The sequence below is a fragment of the Gossypium arboreum genome, chromosome 11, assembly GCF_025698485.1.
Source record: "Gossypium arboreum isolate Shixiya-1 chromosome 11, ASM2569848v2, whole genome shotgun sequence".
NCBI lineage: Eukaryota > Viridiplantae > Streptophyta > Magnoliopsida > Malvales > Malvaceae > Gossypium > Gossypium arboreum.
Window position 1 is genome coordinate 13,709,859 of NC_069080.1, and position 15,796 is coordinate 13,725,654.

Consider the following 15,796-nt stretch of genomic DNA (forward strand, 5'->3'; position numbering starts at 1 on the left):
CTTATCTAAGTAACTAAGGAATCCTTCTAGACATCTTATAAATCTCTTAACATATAATCATTTCTTAACAAATCACTCCCTTAAAATCCATCTCCAACCATCTATGCCTCAATCCATACTCTTATTTCAAACAATTGTTCGCTGACCTCTATCACGGGCGGATACATAAAAGTTTGGCAAATACTTACGTAGAATTTAATACCATCAATTCATACTTAAACATACCCTGATTTAGTACCATACATATCTATACTGATAAATCACTACATTGACCATTCTGACGAAATCTATATCACAATCCCATAACTCAAGATAACACTAATTCAGATTCCAAATAATTCTAGAAGAAAATTCAATACCCTTCACTTTCCACATTTACAGATCATCATAATAGGTACCTTTTTTAACATACAGATATGATTATCTTTTTCATGAAAAACCTTAAGACTTATTCATTATTAACCCAAAACATACCGATTATAGAACTAAAAGGATTTTCTCATACCTTACAAAAGAGACAAACATTCAGATTCATATCTGACCAGACATTCCTGACAGTTCATGCCACATAAGCCTAATAGAACACGTCATACAAGCAATCATATAGAGTACGCCACCAAGTCGATCCATTCAAAGTATGCCACAAAGGCAATCCATTCAAAATGTACCATAAAGGCTAGCCAGTTAAAGTACGCCACAAAGGCGATCCAATTAGAGTACGCCACAAAGGCGATAGAGTTTGCTATGGCCATGGACTTTTCCTTTAGAATTTCATATCGAAGTTTATGTTTACTATCCTGATGGACTTCATCAATTACTACCGCAGTGACCAAACTCACAATACAAACTCTTCATGCACAGACACAATTCAGACCTGACATTTCAAATCACTTAGTATACATCCAAATGAACTCACATAATTAGATTTCAGATTCCATATCATATATACATACTAATCTCAACAATTAACCACACACAAAATCTCTATTACTGGAACTTAAATCATAAAGAACTTATCTAGAAATATGTAGAAGTCTATATTGGAAACTCACTTGACTCATTCATACCTTTCTATATTGGACTTTACCTACGTACTCATCATTCAACTTTTTATTCCTGTAATTCTTTGTACATATTATATTTACACTTACAACATCTTTCTTATGTTTTACTCATTCACTAATTACTCAAAATTTATCATTATTTAAATTACTTACTTGTACTGTTCACATGTAGGAGTCAGAGTAGAGACTCACCTGATCCTCACCTACTGTAGTTCAAAGCTTCAGATCCAAATATCCATCTCGAACTAGCAACAACCACTACTTAGAAACATAATTTCACTAATACAACTCTTGTACATACAAGTTACTTATCATTTCAATCACTGACAATCCCATGCAGAAACCTTATACTTATAGTCTCACTTTCAATTTTCAAATATAGATTTACTCATTCAAAGCTGAAATACTTACCTTGATGTAAAATAACCACTAATCATAAAAGAACCGTAACTTCTAAATCCTCGGTGTAAAATACATTCAGATTTAAGGAAAGTATCAGTAAATACCACTTAAGGATGAGGAAAAAAACCCTTTTAGAACTCATCTCTCACATATAAATATGACTCAACTTGCTTAATGGAATTTAACAAGTTTCATAAGTTTCAAAACTTGCCTTCTTAATGACTTACAGTTACCAAGAGAAATATTAATAAATATCTTGCAATCACAATTATCTTACTAGGCTAAACAGTTGGTTTCTAACCAAATCAGTTAATGTTTAACTAGCACAGTATTCTATATAAACTAGACGTACTATACTTTTGGCAAGTACTCTTTTCATAATTACTCTTAATCTATTAACACAGACTTCTCCTTAATACACGGTAGAATATTAGAAAATCAAATTCTTACTTACTTTTGTGGCGGTTACTAAACGCCCACATGTATACGCCAAAACAGTCATTTGGGTGAACAATAATATGCCAAACAGACTATTTACTGCTATATACCGAAACTTTGGACTCGCCAAATCTAGGGTGTTACAAATATCATGATTCAAATCATTCCATATCTACAATCTAATCATTCAATAACCATTGTCTTAATTCAAATAGAGTTTGGAAAATTAGGTTGTGCAATACATATATTGAAACTTTTAAATGCCAAGATTCTCTTCGAAAAAAATATATTCTAAAAATTTAACTCCTAACATTTTGATACATAAATAATTATTTTGTTATATTGAAATTAAAAACCATATATATTCATTCTTCTTCTTTTGCTACCCAAGGATGATCGGAAGGATCTTAGATACAGCGGGAAGGTTGACACACGAATGTCTTGCCTTTGTTTAAGGTTAGGGTCAGGAGAGGCAAAAGCTAAATCATTTACTCGTCCGAGTAATGCTAAAGTTATTTTGTTTGATTTTAGATTGCTTCATTATCTATAAATGCATGGTATAACCTGATGAAATTACGTTATTGGTCCTTTTAGTATATTTAAATTTGGCATTTAATTAACATCATTAAATATTGGTATAAAGACAAATTTAGCATTTACATTTACTCATTTTGTCACTTTGGCCTTATTTCTTTTCTGTTATCACTTTGGCCCTCAATTTTCAAAATTTAATCAAATTACTTTGTTTTGGATGAAAAGCTTACTAATTAGTTAAAATTGTAATGACATTAATGTGGCAGTCCGCGTGACAATTTACATGTATTTCACCACTAACATGAACAATGTTTCTAAATTTTTTATAACTTTTTATTAATTTTTTTGAATTTGTATGAAGATGTGTGAACTGTCACTTGAGTTACAACGCCAATATCGTTAAAATTTTAACTATCTAGACAATTTGACTAAATTATAAAGGTTGAAGGCCAAAGTGATCCCCCATAAAAGAATTAAGGCCAAAGTGATAAAAATGATAAATGTTAGGAGTTAAATTTATTATTATGCCTTAAATGTTCCAGTTAAAATGTTAATATAGATTTTTTTTCTTAAAACACCTCTTCTACTCATTATGTAGAAGTAATATTTTAAAAAATGTATTTTAGCATTATAGTGGGAACTACTTAACCCAACTGATACCATTACAAAAAATAAAATGATCAAAACATATCAACATATCAAATTGAATTAAAATCCCAAATTTAAATAGAAGAACAAATTCAAATTTTGAGCACAACACATAAATAATGGGTAAATTACACCCAATGTCACTAAACTAGTACTAAGTTTATGTTTTGGTTACTTGACTTTTAAAAGTTACTAAATGATCATAGAACTATATAAAAGTTTTCATTTAAGTCATTAGATTGTTAAACTCGTTGTTTTATGGCCTTCTTGGTTTACATTGTTTGTACAAATTGAAAGCTCTCCTTGCTTCACTTCTACTGTTGAGGTTTATTTTCTTCTATAAAATAGTTTTGAATGTCACAAATCTGCGAATCAAAATCTAAACAACGTTCTTCTCTGATACACTGATTGTCAGGTCATCTTGGATTTAAGGAATGTTCTTCTACTTGTATATGGGTGTTGATCTATCGGACCGATTGTCAAATTATTGTTTAGAGCTTACTAGCTAAACTTTTTAAAAAAAATTAACAACCCAGTTACCTAAATGAAAGCTTTCGAATAGTTCAATGACTTAATGGAAGCTTCCGAATAGTTCAACAATCATTTTACAACTTTTTGAAATTAAGTGATTAAAACATAAACTTATTAATAAATTAGTGATCTTATGTGTAATTTACCCAAAAATAATTAATAACAATTTTATGAATATGAATTCATACAATCCTTTCAACATCTCTCATCTCTATTTCTATTTCTTTTCAATTTAATTTGTTTTATTTCCATACGTGCATTGCATTATCCATGGTTATCATCATATATTCATATTGATTAGAATGTGAGTCTTATTCTTGCCTAGTGTTGGAGCTTCATCTTCCAAAACTTTTGGGCTGATCAGATCAGAGTGCTTGCCTCAACCCTAGGCCAAATTTGTCTCTTTTCCAAGTGGAATCAGTATGAAACAAGTGCATTTGTTAATTGAAGACATATTTCATAATTTATTTTGATATAATTAATATATTTTCATGATTTATAAATTTTATTTTCAGGATTCGTAAACCAAAACTACCTCTCTCAATAATACTCCAATTTAATTTAAAAAAAGAAAAAAGAAAAAGAAGCTTTTGGTAGGTTAGGTTGAATAAACCAACCAAAAAAGAGCTCATCACTTGAAAAATAAATAAACAAAGGCCACCAACACCAAATTTGTGATGCTGACATATCCGTACAGTTCTATTGAAGCAGGTAAAGTTTGTGACTTCTTCTACCACAAAATAGAATCTATATTGCATTCAACAATATTTATGCTTTCAATGGCTTCTCTCAGCCTTCCCCAGAAAAAAAAGGTACATAAAATTTTATTTCTCCAAATGCTGTTGAGTAATCTCCGCAAGCTGCACCCCTCCATGCTATGTCGTTGAAAGTGATGGATAAATTTTTCTCAATCCCTGCCCTAGCTAAATGGAACCGTCTTTATTGTCATTTGATTAAGCATCTTTATTTAGCAGAACATGAATAATTTTTATTTTATGTTTTTTTTCCATGTGACAGTAAATGAAATGTGTGGAGACATGCTGATTGCCTCAAGATTTCACTTGCTTGTGGGTGTGATATGGTGAGAGAAGAATATATGTGCTTAAAGGAAAGGAAAGGAGGGTCTCTAATGTTCTCAAAGCACATGATCCTTATTAAAAGACACAATGATGCATTTGCACTATACTTTGACAATTTCAGCACCCCCAGTCTTACCCCCAAACACCACTTACCTTAAACCAAATTGCACGGTGGGCCCTCCTCTTTTAAGGGATGTTATCCTACCACTCACACCCTCTTTCCATCTTTCTCTGGACCCAAACCAACCAATCAATTTCCCGTATCCCAGTTACCTTTTCTATAACGCCCTCACAGGGTCTGGTAGCCACAAGGGTTTTCATTTAGTTCGGACTTTATTTCTTTTAGTATTTTTTCTCGTTTAATGACAAATTTCACTATTAATGTTTACATATTTTGTATTTAATTGTATTTTTAAGTTTTTTGTCATCAATTTTATTTTTTCAATTGATAAAAGTATCATTAAAAAGTTAACAGGATAATGTGTAATTTTATACTTGTAATATTTTTAATGAGATGTAATTTATTACTTATATAATTCGATAAATAATTATGTGTGTAAAATAATAAAATAAATAAATAATTCATAAAGTTAAAAAATAACTCTTGGTTTAAAGAAAGTAAACATAATTATCTAAAAAGTTTCAAAATGAATGCACACATTCAATATTTTCAGTTTGATTTATTAATTATCTTTTGAAATTTCTCAATAAAAAATGTATGCATTCACTTTAAAACTTTTTTTAGATAATTACGTCTTTAAATTAAGAGTTATTTTTAATTTTATGTATGATTTATTTATTTTATTATCTTTCACATGTAATTATCTAATTGGATTATCTAAGTAATAAATTATATTTATTAAAATATTCCACCTCATCCAAATTAATTTTTTATCGGTGTTTTCATCAATTCGCTTTTCAAAAAAAAAACAAAGGTTGATGGCAAAAAAAAAGAAGCTTTAAAATACAATTATGACCATTTTAACAAAATATATAAGCATTTTATAATTAAGCGAAAAAAAATTCTATGAAGTTGAGAGAAATCTACTTGTTGCATCGATTCAAGTATTGATATAACTCCTTTTTTTTGTTTTTAATGTTGTAGTACATTTTCAATATCTATAGTTGATTCTTTTCATGAATTTTCATTTTCAGTACACTCATACACAACAAAACCAGTTCTCTAACATATATAGAACATTTTATCTTTCTTAATTCACAAAGAAACAAATATTATTGGAGACAAGGAAATTTACGTAGTGGAGGAATTTTAGATGTAAGAATCGAGGTGTTTCACATGACATGACAATGAAGAAGGCAGACCTCATGAAACAGATCATCGTCAATGGCGTTAGAAAGAAGTTTAAACTGAGTTAAACAGGGGAAGCAGCAGCTACCCAAACCACATGGATGATCATGTGTGATGAGGTCAGTTGCATGTTGTATTGGTGGGCCCAGAACTTCTAGGCTTTCTTGGCATTCTATTTGTTTTAATAATACGATAAATGCAAAATAATAAATCAGTTTATCTCTTACATTGGCTTAACCAGAAAGATACCGAAACTAATCACATTCAATGTCATGTTTTCTCTCCCACCCATACTATAGCTCTTTTTTAATAATAAATCAACTTTGGCAGTTTTAACTATTAAAATATCTCTTAAAACCATTTGGAAATAATTTTATAGTTTCGCATTGCATTGCAAGTACACGTTTTTTGTACCATATATTTGAAAGCTGGTAGTAGTAATTTTTCCTGTTTCCTTTTTCTTTTATTTATTTATTTATTGGTGATGGTCCAACAAAACGTGCCTTATGAAAGCGATGAGCACAAAAATTAGAGGTACCCCATTAACCGATCGTGCTTGGTTGGGACCAGACAATTCACTGCACTTGGTGGTTGAACAAAATTATGGCAGCCCTTGATTGATGTCGACTGGTATGTTTAATTGGGAGAGATGTCATTTCCTTGAGTAAATCCTTGCTTAAAGCAAGTGTGAGTTGATCATGCTATGCAAGTAACTCAAGTAGATGTACAGCAAAGATTAAACGAAATGGAAAAAGGAACATAAAGTTAAAAATAAAAAAGGGAACTGTAACATGGGATGGACAAAAGCGTTGATCCTATAACGACAATAACTACCATAAGCATATTTTAGGAAATCCATGGTACGTAATCTTAAACTTGTAATAACTGGTTACTTCTAAGGGAGAAAACTAGGAAATCAGGGATCACTTGAGGGGATGATCAAATTCTCCCAATTTTTAGCTTTTTATTTTTTCAAGTAGCCACCAAGAATGGCTTCCAATGAAGCAAGCCTTTGTGGCCACACCCATGTTCTTTGCAGCTGCTTGGAATAGGCAACTTCCCTGTCCCAATTTCACCCCCGACATTCCCACTGTTTGCTTCCTTAATATCAGTTTCCCCGTAAAACTCTTCTTCCTCTACCACAGTTTCTTCTTCTTCTTCTTCTTGGTCTTCCTCTTGACCGTCCTCGTCCTGGTCCTGGTCCTGGTCCTGGAACACTGGGGAAGCATCCTTGTAAAGGGAAAGCCTAAGCCTCCCATCGGTACGCTCTGCATGGAAGTAAGTATAAGAGGGAGGGAAACTAACGGCTTGAAGAACCAAGCGGCCGCCTTCTCGATGAGACTTGACTTGAACACAATTTGAACCGCTAATGGATGTCAAAGGAGGCGGAAAGCTGCTGCTACGACTCATTTTTCGTATCGCCCTTGGTTTGGGTGGAATATTGCAAGCCACAGTTTGAGACCGAGTGTCCATTGAAAACAAGGAAATGTCATCGCTGCAATCGCTAACTTCGCTTCCAGTCTCACTCCCTAGCCTTTCGGTGCACATCTCAAGACTTTTTTCACTTAGCCTAGAAGCTGAACGCTTCACAAGAGGGTGGACGTAAACTTTGTCATTCTCGGTGGAAGCTTTGGCGTTGGAGAGGGACTGGATGCAACTCCAGCCGCCCATGTCATTGGTGTTGGTGATGGTGCTGTTTTTTTCTTCATTATACACCGTAGGTTTGGGGTTAGTAGTAACAATGGAGGCAGGGAAATTTGATTTTGGTGGAGCTAGTTTCAGCCTCAAAACCCGTGATTCAACCACCTCCAGACATGATTGCAACCCTTGATACATACTTGACGACATTTTCTTATCCAAAAAAAAAATGTTGCAAGGGATAAAAAAAACAACAACAAAGGAAACAGAGGAGAAACAAGGGAGCTTATATGAAAAAAAAAATTTAAAAAAATTCCCTCTCACCTCGATTTTTTTCTTTTTTAGAGTTTAGTGAGGAGGTGAGGATGCAAATGACAGAGAAACCTTCGATTTAGAAACAAAAATGACACATATATTTGGTGTTTGGATGTAAATGAAGATGGGTGTTTTGGGGACGGGGAAAGACCAAAGCAGTGAACTTGAAGGGAAGGTGAAAGTGGTGGGGACTATTTATACTAGAACTGAGGATAAAAGAAAAAAAAGAAAAGAAAAAGGAAATGGGGGATTATTTAAACCCACTAAAACACTACTTCGAACTTTTTAGTCTGCCACACATTCCACAGAAAAAAAATAGATAAAACCAAATAAAACAATGCAGTAAATTTAATTGAAATATGATAAAAAGTGTGATATTATTTTTCACAAAATGATTTTAATTTAAATTTTAAACGAGAATTAATCATAAATTAAAAAGGATTAATCTTAATTAAATTTTATCGCACTGGTAAATGACTATTAGTGGAATGATAAGTGCTTTTTATTTGAAGATTAATAAAAGTATTGAAAAGATAAAAAAAAAACTTATAATAACATTAATTAGATAAAAAATATTTTAATAATTTTACAGTTAAATTTATGTTACTTAATTAAGTTGATTCGTAATATTAATTCAATTAGTATTTTTATATATATAACTTGGGTTTTAAGTATGGAAAGAAAGTGATATACATTTTTGTTTTAAGATACAAAGCGCTTAATATCCTGTTTTTTTTTAAAATAATATGTTAAATTGAATTTGAAGGTTGTTTTATAATTAATATTTTAATATTATGCTACTTTGTATTTACCACTAATCATATATCCTTTTTCAATCATAGTAAAATTGCAACCAATAAATCTGACACTTCAATCCATAAAAATAAAAATAAAAAATCTAATTTTTGTTATTCTAGTTTGTCTTAATTTAAGCATTTACATAGATGATGATAATAAATAATACCTTTTTTGTTGTTGTTAAAATATGTAGGTGCAAATTAATCATTAAGAAGAGGAAGTCAAAATTAGAGGCATGTCTGTCTGCTTGTCTGGCGGAGTACCCACTTAGAAACTGGATGCTAAATTAAACATTGGCAAAGGCAAAGCAGGAATTGTAGAGAGAGTTGTGATCATCAAAATTTTAAATCGCAGCAGACATGCTATTTTGTCCTTACCAAACAAACATAATCTTTTACCAAAAAGCCTATTTATATATAAATGCAGTACACTGCCTTATTACCCCCACATCCATCTACATGCACGCATTTAGGATATAAACAAAATATCTCAACTTTGGATTTGGTGGTCGAAACTTTTCATCTTTAGCATATTTACTCAATATTTGAGAGTACCCCCTTTTCATCTGTACAAAGATTTTGTCCAAAATTCTCCACCTCAATTCCAACAGACGCAGGAAATGGAAATGATCGATAGGTTAGGATTGTAGAATCACTTGCATTCGAGCGACGGTAACATTGGAATCAAAATCGAGTCATGTGTAATATTTTTTTTATTTTAAATTAAATAATTATTTAAATTTAAACATTAATCCGATTATTGAATAAATGTGATACTTGAGATTGAATATGGTCGGGAGGGTGACAAAGAATATGTACCAATTGCACAGAGTCTTTGCCCTAACCATCGAAATTGCTTTGAAGAAAATCTTCCCTTTTTATCATTAATGTTTTTCTCTTTTTAGGTTAGCCAACCAAGCAGTGGAAAAAGAAAAATTTTCTTAAATAGTAAGGGGAAAGGAGTCATGCTACCATTGGCTATTTGTCACATTTGAAATAAAATCCCAGATTTAGGTCTGTTTCTCTTTCCTCGTCGCAGTTATGTGTCTATATAAATTATTTACATTTAACTAAATGCTAGATAGATGTACATGAATAAATTAAATTTAACGTATTAAAAATTTTAAAAAATATATATTTTTATTATATATTCATATTCAAATTGTTATTGCACATATTTTAACGCGTGTTATAAACTTTGAAAGATATTAATACTTTTAAATATAAATATTTAAATATAATATTTTAAAATTTGAGATAATTAAAGAATATATAAACACAAGTTTTTAATATAAAGTAATTAATAAAATAAGAATATAACAAATGTTAATCGGAACGATGGAATCCAAATTCATAGTTTATCATTATGCCAACCCAACCCTAGACCAAAAGCCGCACTCCTGTAGTAACTTTTGACTGTTTTCTTTTCTTTTTTTCTTTTTTCTTTTTTATAAATAGAACCAACAATTTCCTTAAACATAAGCAAAATAATTAAATTAAAGCAGAAAGCAATTCATCATTTTACCAAATATTAAATAAAAGGGTTGACTTTTGTCCACAAATGCTTAGATATAATATATTATAAGTGTTTCTAAGATGTTTTTAAAATTAAAAAAATCAAATTATTTTATTTTTCGACTCACAAATTATAATTCAATAATTAACAATATTAGTGTTTTTCATTCAATTTGAAATATTGTTTTTATTAATCAAGATTTTTATTTTTTTAATCGTAAAACGGTAAAAGTATTAGGTTTTAAATAAAATTTACCCAAAATTGATCTACGTCTTAACCTTTTGTGAAGTTATTGTATTAGGTGAACTACATTTTTAGTGCAATAAAATAAACTTTTAATATGAAAGTATTGTTGTATTAAATTATATATAATAATTTAATGAAGTACAATATTTTTTTTTTGAAATCATATTTGTCGAAACCATTCTTTTGAAAACGGGGATCGACTTTGTTTGAAAGTGAAAATTTAAACGGGAACCGCCACCAATCTTTTATTAGGCGTGATCGGATCACTTTTGTTTTAATAAATCAATTTTAGTTTACTAAAACAGGGCCTTTGGTCTACGAAACTTGAGAGAATGAGTTCGGGAGTCGGTTACGTGCCAGGAAGGATTAGCACCCTTGACACGCCCAAAAAATTGGTACCGAATTGATTAGTTATTGTCTTAATGTCGAAAATTAAAAATCGGAAGGACTTAAAATACGATCTTTTCTATTAATACTGATTTTAAAATTCTTGAATTAGCTTAAATCGATTTGTTTAATGATTTCCTTATCTCGAGATGTCGGAGTATCACATCCCGTAAGTTAGGACACAATACCATGAATTCCCGAGCACAAGGTCGTCTTTTAATTTAAATTGAAAATCCGTGTATTTCAAAACTCAAAAGGATATTTAGCTATTTAAAACCAACGAGAGAACCGAAACCCCGTAAGTTAGGGCACAATTCTTCGATGTTCCAAAATGCGAAACATTGCCTTATTTATTGAAATTAATTAAAACATGAGAAAAATATTCCTAAAGTGAGAAATTAAAATAGATAAATGACGCAAAAAATGATATCATTAATGAAAAATATTAACATGGAATACTAGAATATTAGAATAACAATAACAATGATATTTACAAAAAAAAAAAAGAAAATAAAACAAATCATGTACTAATAATAAAATAGGAAAAATGATATATTTGGTAATAATAATATAAAATAATAATATGTACATAAAATACATATATATATATGTGCATATAACAAAAGTATGTAATAATAATAATAATAATATCTACAATAAAAGAAATTATTAGGAAACGTACATAAAAATATATACATAAAAAATTTTACAACAATAATATAAAATAATGATATGTACAAAAATATATATATATATGTACATAAAATATACACTAATGTAATAATAATTATAATAATACTAGCAATAGTAATAATTAGTAATAATAATATATACACAATATGGTATTTTAAAATATATATATATATATATTTATATATAATAATATTTAAGAATATATACATAAGATGATATAAAATACATACATGGAATAGTATAAGAAATATATAACTAATTGCATTAAAAATATATATATACATAATATATATAAAATACATATAATATATATATACGTATTAGAAATGATAAAATTATTAACACACTACATAAGTAAATAAAATATAATAATAATACTAAAATAATTAATTTAAATAGTAAAATAACTAAAAATGATTAAATTGAACTAAAAACAAAATATTTGGGGCAAAATTGAAATAAAAATAAAAGGAAAGGACTATATTAAACACGCGCGGAAACAGTGGGGGGCCAAAACAGAAAATATTCCTTCCCTCAAAACATAACATAGCAAGAGGATTAAATCGCAAAGCGCTACATACTTTAAGGCCAATTTTGACAAAAAAATCATTTTGAAGAGAGAAAAAAAAAAAGGAAGGAGAAAGAAGAGAGAAGGGAGGGGAAGGAAATCCGCCCAGGGGGCGGTCACCGATCGATCTTGGTACACGCCCATCGCCAGCCATCACCGACCACCGCCTACGGTGGCGAAAAAGGTAAATAAATTTTTTAACAATATATGTATATATAAAGAAAAAAAAAAAAAAAAAGAAAGAAAAAGATTCGAAAGAAGAGGAAAAAAGAAAAAAAATGCAACCTTTTTATTGATGTTTCTTTTGTGTTCAAAATTTGAAGGGATTTTTTTGTTTGTCTCCTTCTTCAATCTTTGTAAAATCTCCCTCCCCTTTTACATGATTTTTGAATGGCTTTTTATAGCCATCTTTTACATGATTTTCTATTATTTCTTTTTCTATTTTGTAGGTGGTGGTGGTAGACAATGGATATCAAAAATGGGAGGAAAAATGGGGCAAGTGGAAAAGTGGCTAGGTGGCTAGGGTTTCTTAGTTTTTTTTGGGTTAGGTTTTTCTTTTTTCTTCTTTTTTTTTTTTGGTTAGGTTTTTTTTGGGGGGGCTTAATGGGCTTTTGAATTGGGTTTAATATTTGAGTTTTGTAATGGGTTTGGGTAGATGTAAATGGGTCATGAGTTAAGGGTTTTAGTGGGTTTAGTTGGGTTTTGATGAAATCGGGCCCGGGCAATTTGGGCTTCTACAGCTGCCCCTCTTTGCTCATTGTCGTGCAACAGGAATAGAGCAAAGACTTTCAAGAAAGACCAAATTTGCCCGGTCTTGCTAGGTCTTGACTTGCTTTAGAACTCTTCTTGTTTAGTTAGTCCCTTTTCAGTCCACCGTATCTTGTAGCTTTGGTTCACTCCACTGCATCTTATGATATACGCCTTGTAGCTTCAATCTATTCTAATGTAACTTCAAGGATATGAAATTTATGGCTTCGATCTACTTCACTATAACTTCAGAAGTGTGAGATCTACAACTTCAATCTTCTCTTCTATCGCTTCAGTGAGATAAGGTTTGTGGTCTTTTCTTCTGCGACTTCAGAAAGGCAAGATCTGATGCCCTCGATCAACTCTACTGCAACTTTAAAGAGACAGAATCTGACGTCTTCAATCAGCTTCAATCTTTATTCTCTACTCGGCATGTGATCCTCTCGCAATATGAGTTGATTTTTGAAACTTATCTTGAAAAGCAGATTTTGAAAATACCTCGACATGTGACTCGAGGCTCAACTCACCTCTCGCAGAAATTAAAAAGCTCAACTTACCTTTCGCAATATAAATTGAAAAAAATACCACAGTGTGTGATCTGAAGCTCAACTCACCTCTCGCAATACGAGTTGATTTTTTTTTTAACGACAGAAATTGAAAATACCTCAGCATGTGAACCGAGGCTCAACTCACCTCTCGCAATATAAGTTGATTTTTTTTTTTGAAAACAGAAATTGAAAATACCTCAACGTGTCTTGAGGCTCAACTCATTTCTCGCAATATAAGTTGAATTTTGAAAACAGAAATTGAAATTACCTCAGCGTGTCCCGAGGCTCAACTCAGCTCTCGCAATATGAGTTGATTTTTTTGAAAGACAAAAATTGAAAATACCTCAGCATGTCTTGAGGCTCAACTCATTTCTCGCAATATGAGTTGATTTTTTTTTTTGACAACAGAAATTGAAATTACCTCAGCATGTCCTGAGGCTCCACTCACCTCTCGCAATATGAGTTGATTTTTTTGAAAGGCAGAAATTGAAAAACGGAAATTAAAAATACCTCGGCGTGTGACCTAAGGCTCAACTTGCCTCTCGCAATACGAGTTGATTTTTTTGACAACAGAAATTGAAATTACCTCAGCGTGTCCTGAGGCTCAACTCACCTCTCGCAATATGAGTTGATTTTTTTAAAAATACCTCAGCGCGTCCTGAGGCTCAGCTCACCTCTCGCAATATGAGTTGAACATACAGAAAATTGACAATATCTCAGCGTGTCCCGAGGCTCAACTCACCTCTCGCAATATGAATTGAATTTTGAAATAAAACATCAGAATACCAGAACATGTCATCTGGTGGAACTCATGTGTCTTTTCAGCTATCATCACATCTTCTTGCTCTACTGGAGTACCTGTATATGTCATGCATGATGTTATCATGATATGCACATGTTTTTCGTAAATGATTTTATGCATACATGATTATGCTATGTGTCTTAGGCATATTTGTCATATGCCCTTTTTCATCACAATTTTCGTGATGATCTGTATTCATTACTTCGGCTCCTGACTTTCTCTTTAGGCCCTGTACCCGTCCTCAAGTTTCACGAGTCTTTTGCCCTTGGTTGAGCTTTGTCCTTGCGTTGAGGCTCTTGTACTTATCAAATTCTTACCCGGGTAATGCTTAACATTTCTTTTGTTTAGAGTATGTCATTTCACTATTTATCATGTAAATGAATCACATAATGAAAAGCGTGAAAATGGTCAGGTAGGGACAAAATAATACCTCACATTTATTCATTTCAGATGTAGCAAACAAAGAAAGTTAACCAATGATAGTAAAAGAGTGTCATAAAGAGAAAAGGGATTGCATTCAATGAATACAAATGCTCTAGATATTCAATGCATGAACTTTTCCACATTCCTCAATCAAGAATCTTTTCGAGCATGGCTTCTTGCGTAAAAGATTTCGAGCTTTCAGAAATGCTTCAAATACGGTAGTCTCACTATTTGACCCATCGTTCAAAATGCCTTGTTCTTTAAGCCCGGGTTTGCTTCATTAGAATGCCCTTTCGGGTTTTCATCCTAATCTTTTGTGTTTAATCAAGACGCCCTTTTCGGGTTTTCACCTTGATCACCCTTTTTTCTTTCTTTTTTTTTTATATATGCTCTTTTTGGGTTTTCATCTTGGTTTCCTTTTTCAAGCATAATATTTCTTTACAGCATTTGAATTCACTGGACTCGGTAACTCTTTCCCATCCATCTCGGTGAGGATCAAAGCTCCGCCCAAAAATACCTTCTTTACGACGTATGGACCTTCCCAATTTGGCGCCTATTTTCCTCGAAAATCTTTTTGTATTGGGAGAATCTTCCTCAGCACGAGTTCTCCTTCGTGGAATTCTCTTGTTCGTACCTTCTTGTCATGGGCTGCGATCATTCTCTTCTGGTACATCTGTCCATGGCAGACTGCCTGCAGACGTTTTTCTTCAATAAGGTTTAACTGGTCATATCTAGCTCGAACCCATTCTGCTTCTTCTAGTTTTGATTCCATTAAGACTTGTAGAGAGGGGATCTCAACTTCGATTGGTAGCACAGCTTCCATTCCATAGACTAGAGAGAAATGAGTTGCTCCTGTAGATGTCCGCACAGATGTACGATATGCATACAAAGCAAATGGTAGCTTCTCGTGCCAGTCTTTATATGTCTTGGTCATTTTCCCAATAATCTTTTTAAATTCTTATTGGCTGCTTCAACAGCTCCGTTCATCTTTGGGCGATAGGGTGAGGAGTTATGATGTTTTATTTGGAATTGCTCACACACTTCTTTCATCATCTTGTTGTTCAGATTCAATGCGTTATCTGAAATGATTCTCTCAGGCAAACCATATCGA

At 31.8% G+C, this 15,796-nt stretch overlaps 1 protein-coding gene across 1 annotated transcript; it reads right to left on the minus strand.

Moving 5' to 3' along the window:
- Positions 1–6,741: 6,741 nt before the first annotated feature.
- On the minus strand, positions 6,742–8,123 carry LOC108473087 (protein FANTASTIC FOUR 1-like). Its single transcript, XM_017774649.2, has one exon. It carries the CDS (start codon positions 7,851–7,853, stop codon positions 6,978–6,980), a length of 876 nt encoding a protein of 291 aa, XP_017630138.1. The 5' UTR covers positions 7,854–8,123; the 3' UTR covers positions 6,742–6,977.
- Between the last annotated feature and the right edge of the window lie 7,673 nt (positions 8,124–15,796).

What these genes read in the sequence shown, in the direction of transcription:
- LOC108473087 (XM_017774649.2), bottom strand. Translation starts at nt 7,853, where the DNA reads ATGTCGTCAAGTATGTATCAAGGGTTGCAATCATGTCTGGAGGTGGTT.